Here is a 12,716-nt window from a genome sequence, read left to right on the forward strand (position 1 = left end):
CCAAATTCAAGCAAGAATTGGGATCTACCCTATAATGATGAGTCCCCAGCCAAATAAGCAAAGGCTAACCTTAGTTCAAAGTTGCTTTCCTAGTGAATATACTCATAGCAGCACTAAGTTAATGATACATATAAAAAGACAGAAGGATCTGGCTGAAGTGTAAATGGAAGCCTGTCCAGTCGGGGCTACCGTAAGAGCTCATAACTCCCGTCTGAAGCTGATTTTCTTGGTTTAGATTGGTTACTGAGATGACTAAAACCCAACCCAGGCCAGCATCTGCCAGTGTCTGCCACTGAATATGACTCTTATGTAGGAAAGGTTCCGCAGTCAGGAGGCTATGACTCTTCAAGGTGGCCACCATGGCTATAGCTGCCTTTGGAGAATTTTACACAATGGCATTTAAAGAGGAGAAATATCCTTTAGAACTGGATTTTACATTAGCAGAGCTCCTCCTCAAAGGTCACCTTATTTCTCATTAGTCCACCCTTTTCCTCTTGTAGCCTCAGTGTCCTATCAAGGGTAGGTGGGGATGTACGTGGATGAATGGTGCTCTGACCTCTGGCCCTCAGGTTCCCCCCCCCCCAGCACATGTGATGTGCACAACAGACACCAGGGGCCCAGGAGCTACTCCATAGTGCTGGTAAGATTCATGGAACATTTTAATGCATATTTAGTTTACATAGTGTACATAATTAGGCACAAATTATTGATTTCTTCTTAAAACCACCCTACAGTGGCTGTTCTAGATGACTGAGCAGACCTATGGAATCTGATAGTTTTTGGTCAGTGGGTCATTGGACAACTTTCATTTTGTCCATGGCTAAGAATTTGCTTCTAATATGCTATTTGCTATAATATGCTCATCTATAAATGTTCAGTGCTGTAAATGATAAGAGGAAAATTTCTAGGGAATTTCATTTGATAGTTGAGGTCACTGGGATCCACTTCCTAACATAGTTATTGGTAGCAGAGAGTGTTGTATGAATAATAAATAATCTGGGACTTGACTCAGTTTCTCATTCAGGTGAGATGCTACTGTACAACTGACCAATGAGTCAACACAACTGCAATAGGCACATCATGAATTATTCTAAGCTGTGGTATCTTTCAAGGATGGTTTTTACTGCTCTGTTTGGGAAAGCTCACAGCAAACCTTCCTGATTTCTACAAGGAAGTGATGGACTGAGAACCATCAGTGAAAAAGCTGAGAGAAAAGGCTATCATATCATGATGGTGTATTTATTTATTTGTTTATTTATTTTGTGTGTAGAGAACATATTGTCAAGTAAAAAGTGGCTGTTTAAGTTTTAGTCTCTTTAAAGAAGTCACCAAATCTTTAGTTTTGAAGTTCCATGAACAGAAACAAATCATTTTAGAAAATTAGTCAAGTTTAGATTTCCCAGCAGGAATTAAGCAAAGATTTCCCAGCAGGGGTCAAGCAAACAAAGGACTTATTTGCAAAGACAAACAGAAAATGTGTATAACTTAGATGAGCCCAAACCAGGCACAACTGTCTGTTTTCGGATGGTACAACCTTCTGTCAGGAAGCAAAAGAGGAGGGCACTGGCCAAGACTACGCTGTCTGGAGGATGCGAGGGCAACAACTTCCTCTGAGGATGCTGACGAGAAGACCAGCTATCTCCCAAGACGAAATGAGACAAGGAGAACTGTGGCTTGGAGAAACGGCAGGACTGCCTGAAAACATCAAACCCAACACTAAAAGATGTAAGACAATGTGAACTATGCCATCAGAAAAATGTTCTGGTCCCAGGTCTCAAAACACTAAGCAGTCAGAAGCAATGTGCAAGTCACATAAAATCTAGTTTCTTGTGTACAGGTGGCCTGTTGCAACTGGAGAAATACCAGGCTTTTGCAAAGAATTCCTCATCAAGGGATTCAAAGGAATGCTGCCCCATCCTGATGTGCTGGCCAAGGTCCAAGTGCAGTTGTTTACATTTTGATCATGAGGGAAATGTGAGTTGAAGCCACAGCAAAAAGACGCCTGAGCAAAGTGTGCTGGATTGTTGCTCCTAAGAGTGTTGCTTTGAGCTGCTAAAGCTATTTGTCCATCAGGCACTGATTTACATGCTGCTAGACTGTAAGGCAAGAGGAAGCCCTCGAGCTGCTCACAGTTTGTGAAGACAACGGCAAGGCAAGAGTCCTGCGATTGGCAGGAAGGCTAGTTCAGGAAGACAACGGCAAGGCCAGAGTCCTGCGTGCGACAGGAGGGCTAGTTCAGGAAGTCACTGAACATGAGCAGGTGGTCTATGGCACTAGGGCCCTGGACAGGGAGCCTGAAAAAAATGACATGGGTGTCAAACAGAAGGCTATGCTCAGGTCACCCCTAGACTATGGTCATGGGGCTGGGGGAACAGGAGGGTTGGGGGTAGGGCAGCATCTTTGTAGCCATGCACAGGACAGAATGGTAGGGAAGGTCAGGGAAGCAAGGGTTGTCACTTAAAGGGCAAATGCTGTCATCACGCTGTGCCGTCAAGCTTGGCCTTTTGTCTTTACAGACACCTCAAAGTCCACACTAAATGGAGAGGGTAAGGTTTCAATGTTCTTTTCATAATTTCACTGACTCCTTTCATAGCTTGCTTGGAAATGAGTGCTGTACACTCGATTATAAAGGAGAACAGTCTTGGTCTGCTGGTGCTGGCATTGGACTCATACTTATGCCAGATTTATGTTTAAAAGTTACAAGAGAGAGCGGAGGGAGCTATTAGTGTGTGTGTGTGTGTGTGTGTGTGTGTGTTTCAGTGACAACACCACACAGTTTCCTGAGGTGAACTGTCACTGGCCTAGGCAGTGTTTAGAATGAAGAATACAAGTTTAAGAACTGACTATTACCAAGTAGATTTTTATCTCTGGCGTCCATTTTTAAAAATGTTAGACAATAATTTTCTGAGCATTTAAGTAACACAGAAACATTTTTCCTTGGGAGTACATGCATATCTGAAGAAAAAACAATTCCAGATAGAAAGGGCGTGGTATGAAAGAACTAGAGAGCATCCAACTCCACTAGGCACAGATGTCACTGGGACCCCTTCCCAGACCACTTTCAATCAGGACACTTGATTTCTGTAGCTAACAGCAAAGAGACTGTTAAAAGAGAAGTAGTGAACCAAATGCTTACTTGAGCTCTTGGGAACTGGTGGCCAGCATACTTCGGATGCTTTTGTCCGCCAGGGGGCAGCCAGACAGACTGTAAGACAGGCCGGGAAACACAGTGAGTGGACCCCTAGGCAGCAGCAGCACCCAGACAACACAACACAAAGTCCGAAATTAAAAGTTCAATGCAGAGGAGCAATGGGCCAAGTGCTGTGTACTGAAGGTTTGTATTATTGACTTTAAATGCCATCAAGGGCATGTTTAAGAAAGCATTTCTGTTAATAATTTTAAGAAAAAAAATCAGACAAAATATACCTTGTCTTTGGTTTAAATTTTTTGAGAAGAATTTTTGTGAATTTAGGTGGCCTAAGGTTAACAATCCTTGTGTAAGAAGTGAATCAGCATGCTACTGAAGGGCAGCATACAGCACTCAGAGGGTTGACACACAGTCCAACATTTGTACTCTGACAGCATTGTTGAGGTAAGCTGAAAACAATAAACTGAAAAGGCAGAATCCACCATGAGAAAAATGAAGTCACACCTATGTGAGGCGTAATTACCAGTCTCATGACCACTCCTATCACACCCTGGAGCTGTATATCTGCCACCAAACAAAAACAAAGACAGCTAGAATAGTAAGTATATATACACACACATATATATATATGTATGTATATATATATATATATATATATATATACATACATATATATATGTATATATATATTTATTTATTTATTTTTTTTTTTTGTCTTTTTTTTTTATTTGATATAATTTATTTACATTTCAAATGATTTCCCCTTTTCTAGCCCCCCCCCACTCCCCGAAAGTCCCGTAAGCCCCCTTCTCTTCCCCTGTCCTCCCTCCCACCCCTTCCCAGTTCCCCGTTCTGGTTTTGCCAAATACTGTTTCACTGAGTCTTTCCAGAACCAGGGACCACTCCTGCTTTCTTCTTGTATCTCATTTGATGTGTGGATTATGTTTTGGGTATTCCAGTTTTCTAGGTTAATAACCACTTATTAGTGAGTGCATACCATGATTCACCTTTTGAGTTATATATATATATATATACATATATATATGTATATATATATATATATATATATATATATATATATATACATATATATATGTATATATATATTTTTTTAAAAAAACTTTTTTAAAAGTTTCATTGTTTCCAGTTTAGCTGCAATGTCTGCAAGGGGAGTTAAGCACTGTGGAGAAAGCTGCACAATGCGTAGGGTTAAATGAAATGGAGCCTCAAGCAGGTGCAAGGCAGCCTTTGGCTCTGCTCAACTGCGGCTGGAGAATTCCTGGACTGCGAATGTGCATGCTCAAACGGCAAGGCATATGCAGGTCTGTTCTTTAAAAGTAAGCCGGAGAAGGGAAGGGAGACTTACGAAGAACCAGCATGCCGCCTTATGCTATGCTTACGTTATTAAGTCCTTTTTGCTTTCCTTGCACTGAGGGTACTTGGGTTTGGGGCTTGGGATGGTCACCTCCCCTGGATACCTTCTTTCTTCCAGAACCTCCTGGAATGGGTCCAAGTCTTCTGGCTGTAGACAGAACACAGCTTCAGAACCACATACAGCAACCAAACTCACCAGCTGAAGGTCCCTGGCTGCCGGGCTGCCCTGTCTGTTCTTTTGCAACTCATATTTAAAACCCAAATGTATCTGTATTCTGATGAGGCCCCTTGGAAGACACAAGATGATCTGCCCATGGGCTGCTCAAACTTTCAAGGATCTTGCTCAGGAGCAGTGGATATTCTAGAAACCAGAGAAACTTCTCTACCTGGTCTTTTTTTTTTTTTTTTTTTTTTTTTTAAATCTAGAATCCAGGACTTTCCTGGACAGTATTCATGTGTATGACTATTGGAAGAGAAACCGTTCTTAAAGAGAACTCTGCCTGAGAACATTTTAGAGTGAATTTCTGGCCAATCAGTGGTTAGTGTTCCATGTATATGCACTTTTCTACATTAGGGCAATGGAAGACCAACTATGCTAAGTTGTAATTTAAATTAGTTTTTCAAAGTAAAGTACCTATTTTTGGTGATTCCATGCAGAAGTAACCTAGATTTTCCTAGAGAGGACAATGTTCACTATATATATTTCCTAATTCCATGCTACAAGCTAAAAGGCAAGTTTATTTCTGAATGGGCTATTGTGAAGAGGCTTTTGTTACTGGAGGGAAGCTTGATTTTAATTAAAATAAATTCAGAAACTATTTCTTCTTTCTTAATGGTCATGGTTTAACTGTGGGACAAAGAACCCTTACATTTAGCTTGACACTCAAATTTGATCTCATTTATATAATGCCTAAGTATTTAATTCCATTTGAAGATTGAGGATAAGAGCTTGTAATGGTTTAAGTCAGAATGGCCCCCACAGGACCATATGTTTAGATACCTGGGCAGCAGTTCGTGGTGTGGCCTTGTCGTTGTAGAAGGTTTTTTAGTGGAGGTGGGCTCTGGGGTTTGAGATGTGAGCTCTTAGCTGTTGATGCTGCCATGCCTCCTTTCTGCCATCGTGGACTCTAATGCTCTGAAACTATACACCCAATTAAACCCTTACAATTTAAGTTGTCTTGGCCATGTTGTTTTATGACAGCAATGGAAGAGGAACCAAGGCAGAATGCACCTAGGCTGAGTGAAGCAGTGCATACCTCTATCTCTAGCACTGGGGGTGGGAGGGATAAGGCAGGGATCACCATACATTGAAGTCAGCCAGAACTATACAGCACAGAAACCAAAAAGGTTCAATGTCAGACGTGTCAGCAACAGTCCCTTTTCTACTCTAAGGCACTGTTGGTTTGATATGTGTTCCGCATTCCACTCATAATTTTATTCCTTTTCTACAATGTATAAAGACTTGAGAACTTTTAGTGGTAAGCACCAAAAATGATCTCCAGTACAGAAAAGTTCTTAGGGCTGGGGATATGCCTGGATGGGTAAGAATACTTGCCCTGCAAACACAAGGACCACAGTTTGAATCCCCAGAACCTATATAAAAAGTTGGGTATGGAGTGGGTGCTGTTTGCTTCAGTATTGGGAAAGGAAAAGGAAGTACAAGAGACCACTGGCAAGTCAGCCTCATTAGATAGTGAGCTTCTTGTTCTGTGAGAGACCTTGCTATCTAAAGACATAAGGCAGAGAGTGCCACAGGAAGACAGTGGACTGCCTTCTCTGATGTTTGCATGTGGGTACACCCATACATTAACACCCATATGCAGAAGTACACCAAGAAAGAAAATATCTTTTAGTTCAAGTGGTATTATATTACAGTAGTAAACTAATTTGAAAATCCAAACTAAGATATATACTTTAACACAGGCATTTACAAAATACTGCCATAACTAAGGAATCGGATGCCTGCACTAAGATACATTATGCAAGAAGTATAGACTAAGTGCTTGAGCTTATTCATAGAACACATTTAATAAGTACTTATTTTAAATGCAATTGGGTCTCACTATATAGCTCAAGTTGGCCTAGAACTCTTGACCCTCCCTGCCTATACTGCTTGGGTGTTGGGGTTACAGACATGTGCCAGCAATCCTCCTGCCTATACTGTATCATAAAAATGCAATATTGTTTTGTTTGAAAATAAAATAATAAGATCCTTTCTTTAATTTCCTGGAGAAACAATTTGTAATGATGCATATTTATTAGAAAATAAAGTTTGAAACAGTCCATAGTCTGTTTCTCTCAAATCAATATCAGTTATATATCTCCCCTGAATCAACCAAAAATGTTCTCTAAGTCCTTATCAGCTAAAGGTCAAATTTAGAGAGAAAATACATTTTCTCCTCAAGAGTGTGCAAATGACTCTTCTTCCTCAAGGTCCCTCTAGGGCTCATAAAAAATCAGGTCAGGGCAAGGAGAACACGTATCAAAGGGAAAAAAAGGGAACAGGTATCAAAACCAGGCAAGTCTTATGTTAAGATTACTTACGGTAATCTCTTTGGGGTCATCCTCATCCACCCTCCGAGGCTTCATTTTGGTGTAGTCTACAGGCAAGTCCCAGCAATCACCCTCACTCAGCTGGAAGCATCGGCTGCTCATCACTGCCTGCTGCTGGGGGGACATGGGCTCCAGGGGCGTCAGCACTGGGCAGCAGCTGTCTCGAGGCCTCTGCTTGTTCATGCTCAGGTCCAGGGTGCCATTCTCATCCACTTCCATGTCTGGGTTCTGGTGAAAGAAAAATGTCTAACCCAGAGGGCCTGACTGCCTTCCCATCCTTCCCTGACTAAGGATGAGCATCAGCTAAGGCTGAGTTCATTACCCGCTATTGCCCCGTCATCAACTCCCAGGCATGCCCACTACTACAGGCCTACCTGAGAAATTGCTTGGCAGATTCACTCATCCATCCATCCATCATTTATCTATATATCCATCCATTTGCCATCCATCTATCCACCCACCCTCCCTCCCTCCCTCCCTCTCCATCATCACTTCAGCCATGTCCTCATTGGTCTTCCCCCATCCATACACTGTCCACATATCCACCTCTGTACTTCCATCATACAGCAGTTTAACTGTCTTCCTGGCAATCCATTGATGACAATAATTCCAGAATGGGAGAAAAGAAAAAGACTTTAATGTTAAAGAAAGAATGGAGAAAGTGCTAGAATTTTCCTTCTGACATGAAATCCAGGGCCAAGAGATTTCCATTTCAGAACAGGTGGTATGTAGTACAGTTCCCAAGGGCCTATTATGGGGATTCTGAACTGAGCTGACCTGGTTATTTCCATATCTGCTACTGTGTCAAATGGATTAAAAATAAACAGTAAGACATCACACACACACACACACACATACACACACACACACACACACACACACACACACACACACACACGCAAGCCTTGAAATAGGCTGAGCTCAGCAGTCTGTGTGCTGACAGGGGTGAAGGCATGTCAATGGCAGTGAACAAGCAACATCAAATTAAAACTCCATTTTCTCAGGAGAGTTCAGATTCTCAAAGAAAAATGTGACCTCTAACTTGAGTGACCCTGTGGCCTCTGATGTCTAGCCACCTGTCCCTTTGGTGGGAAGGTGGAAGGCACACAGGACAAGGGTCCTCCCTTGGAGCTGCACACTTCATATATTTTTCAGTGCTGCTGTGACAGAACTCCAAGCTTTGATACTAATTTAGACCACGCCCTATTGGAGCCATTATCATAATCTTAGTATTACTCTTAAAAAATGAAAAACCAGACAACCCTGGTAGAGATTTCTACCTTTATCCCTGCAGAGGAATGGCTTCTGCACTAGCTTTCAGTAGCCCAGATGGCGATGAAGAGTGCATGTCCCCTGACACTATCCCACTACTGTGGAGTAAAACCATCAAAGGAATCAAAGAATAAGGTGACTGGTCTTCCTCCAATCACATACATCACAATGATTTATGACAACTACTGCCAGCACCCAGAACCTCCAGATACACTGAGGGCAGGTGGTCAGTGCACAGGCTACACTTCCTGACACACTGCTTCTTGCCCACAACCCTGGAAAGACAGCTCACTCGCTTCTCTGCCCATCCTAAGGGCTTCCTCTTCGGCTTTGGTGCCAGCAGCATGACAGTGGTCAGAGTACCCATATGGTAGAAGGAGAGAACCTCTGCTGGAAATCATCTGACCTCCATACATGAACTATGGTATATCTGCTTCTCTCCACATTCATACAGATATACAAGTGATAGCTCAAAAAGGGAAATGGGTCTAGGTGTGTTTTATAATCTCAAAATAAAAAATAATAATACAATTTCTTTTAACAGATGAAAAATTAAACAATAAACACCTTCCCTGAATGTTGCTGTCTCACAGTTTTGGCTGAGACCACAGACTATCAAGAGTGCAATCAGATGTCACTTCTTTGCTTCCCTGACCTGTGTGACCTAGTAGGCATGTGGTGAAGAAATAGCCTCACATTTATCTAACAATGATACACAAACTGTCTTGTTTAAATGTCAAGCTGTATCTCTTTTTGGTTTTGTGTATTATTCAGCTCAGATACCATAAAGGTCATGGGTGTTGGCTGTGTTAATGTCCCAGACACAAGTTAGGGTTGGAGGGGACCAAGGCAGTTGCCCTGTGTTCTGAGGCACAGGGCTGTAGGGCTGGCAGTGAACAAACTCATAGCCAGTTTCCATGGGTCGTGGCTTCGGTGCTGGGCATACCCGGGCAGTACACAGGTCCTGTGGCTTGGTAGATAGGTTCTGTGGCATTTCACGGCAACGCGTGGACAGGTTGAGGATGGCTGTGGCTGCCATGTGTGCCGCCTCCATGTCGTGTGTGTAGTCAAAACTGCTCTTGCTACATGTGCTGCTGGCGCTGCTGCCACCACCACAGCTGAGGTTGCTGCTGCTGCTGGGTGCATAGCTGCTGGTGGTGCTGCTGCTGGGGCTGGCATTCTTGCAGTACCGCTTGGCTGCAGAGACAGAGGACAGTGTGGTTAGGCCCTGCACCCAGGATGCTGGATACACAATTGGTTCTGACCCACCCGTCTTAATACACACAGAAATGGGGGTTATTCATGAAGAGCCCAGATTCTGCCCCTTTCTACACTGTGCCTTCTTGAAAGAACAGATAATTAGGATGACCTTGGGAGAGGATCACCCTTGTTTTGACAAGCTATTCATGTATGCTGCAGCATCTACCCACTTGGGTAGGACAGGACTTGGCTACAGCAACATCGAGAGGTTGACCACTCTTTCTAGCCACATGTGGCTGTGGATACCAATTTGGATTCAGTGTCACCTGTGTTGGTGACCCAGATTCTCAGGATCTCCAAGAACCACCACTGAGGCTATTAGATCTACGGGCTTTGTAAAGTAAGTTTCTGGCAGGGCATGCATACCAGCTATTGTGAACCAAACACCACTGTCCTGTAATTCTTAGACAGGCTTCTGGAGTTAGAGGGAAGGAAGAGCTTGGCTTGTGCCGAGGACAGAGACTTGTCCCTGGTGAACATGGGACACTAGAGGGTACCTGGGTCAGCTCTTCATTTGCCTGCAGGCTGTCTTTCCTTGCAGATACCTTGATTAGCATTCATTCATGCTAGCACCCTCATATACAACCAGCAAGTATTTGGGAGTAAGGGTTAATTCCAGAGCCGCTTCACTGCCTCTCCTTCATGGTTGATTTATTAGGATGGGTCCCTTACACTAACACGCACAGCTAGTTGAGCTCACAGAATATTTATTTTCGCTAAGACCAGATATTCCACAGAGACACTCTGCCCAGCCCCCTCAGAATGAGGAATTATCTAAAGAGAACTGTTAGGAGAGCAGAGAGGCACTGAGGGGAGGGGCCTATGGTTGACCACTGCTCCTGGATTATGACCTGAGGGTCTTTCCCTGTTCTGTACATAGCATGATTTTGGCAGTTGTCCCCCAAAGAGGAAGAAATACACAAAAGGAACCATAAACCTCACACGACTAACAAAGGTTTTGCAATCCATACTATAAAATTATTTCCAAACACTAAAGAGTGAAATGACCCTCACTGGTAATGTGAGTTTGGATTAAATGTTGCCTGCTTAAGACTCGGGGTAGATAGGGTATTGGGAAAAAGTTTTAATAAAACTCAGGTTACTCCATATAAGGCCATGATGATCAGATCCTGGAGCAATAGTGATCACCTCATTCAAATTTCAGCCATTACACTCGGAAACAAAGTGCACAAGCAACTGTTTCATCCAGATGTCCTTCTACAGAATGACAGTTTCAACACAGCTCATGTAGGACAAGAAGCCACTTGGACACAGGGTTAATTCTACAGTGTTAGTTGACTGATCATGATCAGCCTGAGCAGCACAGGGGCAACTTCTGTACTGGGTAGGAGGAGGGCTCAGTGGCCACCCGCTTGCTCGATTCTCTCTTTTGTAAATTCCATTAGCATGGTTATAGAACTGCATGTGTGAGCCCCTGAGTGACTGAGGACAATACAGGGGACCAGGCAGAGGCCTGCACATGGGCCTAGAGGGTAACATTGGGCCATACCTACAATAATTAGAAATGTTGTGGATGTGGTCTCAAGTTAATGACTCTGCATCATTACATGTTTGTTGTTGTTGTTTTTCTTTTCTTTTTTGATAATAAGAGCATGAGATCAGTAGAAAAGCTCAATATCACAGATGAGGTTGTCTCTGAGATAAAGCTCACCATATAGTATAGGCTAGTCTAGAACTGAAGAGCCTTCTGCAATTACCTACCAAGTCAAAATGCTGGTGTTATCAGCATTTGCCTCCTCATTTTAACAAGGTTTATTTTTTTTTTTTCTTTTTAAATGAGGATGGCAAGCTAGTGCTCCAGGAAAAAAATTACTTATGTTTTATTTGTTTTTTGTTGTTGCTGTTTTTGTTTTTTTTGAGACAGGGTCTCACTATGTAGGGCTGTATCCGAGCAGGAGGATGATATTCCCACTCAGTGCTGTGGAGTGTCCCTACTTAGGTATGTGGGCACAGAATTAGAGGACAGCTGGCAGGTGTCTCTGGGATTTTAGCTATGTCCTGCAGCATCCTGTCTCATGACAATTGCTTCTTAGACCAAGTACCCTAGCTTTCTACCTCCCCATGCATGCTGCTATATACCCACCACAGAGACACAGACACTGGGGCTGTTCAGGGTAGGCAGCAGATACAGAGAAGCACCTGGGCTGCAGACCAGGGAGAATATGTCTGATTTTGCCCTAGCATTTCATCTGCTCAGAAACACTACATCTGTTGGCAACTATTTACTAAAATAAATGTTTAAAATGACTGCATTTCTCTTATCTCACTCTGATCACGTTCCATTATCTTGAAGTTGTAAGTGTAAATACAGTGCAGCATGCACTTTTCCAGTCCTTTACAACAAGGAGATGATACCTGCATTCTGACAAGTGGGCAGTGCAAAAGGCTAGCAGCTTCTACATGTAGCTGGCCATCACTCATATAGCTAGGGTCATATTCACATCTATATTCCTTCCTTTACTGAGTCTACATAGTAGTTTTTGTTCCATGTGAAATACAATTAACACTGACTGTAGGTCAATTAGTTCAAGTAAACGATGTCTTTCACTCTGCTAACACCAGACATCCACAGAACTGTGTGTCCGAGTCACTAAGGCCACCACAGCATGGTGTTCATTCCTGGGGCTGAGGCCAAAAGTCCTGCACAGTGAGGGCATTTGCCTGGGATGCCCTGTTACTGTCTTCCCCCATGTCTGATCAGAATTACAGTGGTCAATTATACTTTCTGTTTCCTTGGCAGAATGGTCTATTTCAGATGAAACTACGTATCCTAGGAACCAGCAGATGATGGGAAGAGAATGACGTCTTCTCTCCCAGAGGCCACCAGGGCTTGATAGCCAGGCAGCCACATTGATTACTACTTTCAGACTGCATTCCGTCCCTGGCTGAAGAAGACAGAACGTCATCACAGATCCTCCATGAAGGCTAAATAAACATGCTGCCTTCAAAGACTGAAAACCTAGTGGCAAAACCAACACAAACCCTGCAGCTAAAACCTCCTTCGCAGCCTACTCTGCTTCTGGAAAGTCTCACATTCCTTTAAGTATGTCTGTTTCTTTTTCATTTTCCTTCAAGGAATAGACAAATG

The 12,716-nt window shown here is 43.0% G+C and overlaps 1 protein-coding gene across 1 annotated transcript in view; it reads right to left on the bottom strand.

Moving 5' to 3' along the window:
- Positions 1-12,716, bottom strand: part of Myt1l (myelin transcription factor 1 like) — a 394,986-nt gene that overhangs the window by 70,798 nt on the left and 311,472 nt on the right. The window contains exons 15-18 of the mRNA XM_052186010.1: positions 9,294-9,544; positions 7,067-7,303; positions 4,549-4,670; positions 3,137-3,205 (exon numbers count right to left, since the gene is read on the bottom strand). Of these exons, the coding sequence (XP_052041970.1) occupies positions 3,137-3,205; positions 4,549-4,670; positions 7,067-7,303; positions 9,294-9,544 (679 nt within the window). The remainder of the gene's footprint in view (positions 1-3,136; positions 3,206-4,548; positions 4,671-7,066; positions 7,304-9,293; positions 9,545-12,716) is intronic.

This window comes from Apodemus sylvaticus, chromosome 6 (assembly GCF_947179515.1).
Source record: "Apodemus sylvaticus chromosome 6, mApoSyl1.1, whole genome shotgun sequence".
Lineage (NCBI taxonomy): Eukaryota > Metazoa > Chordata > Mammalia > Rodentia > Muridae > Apodemus > Apodemus sylvaticus.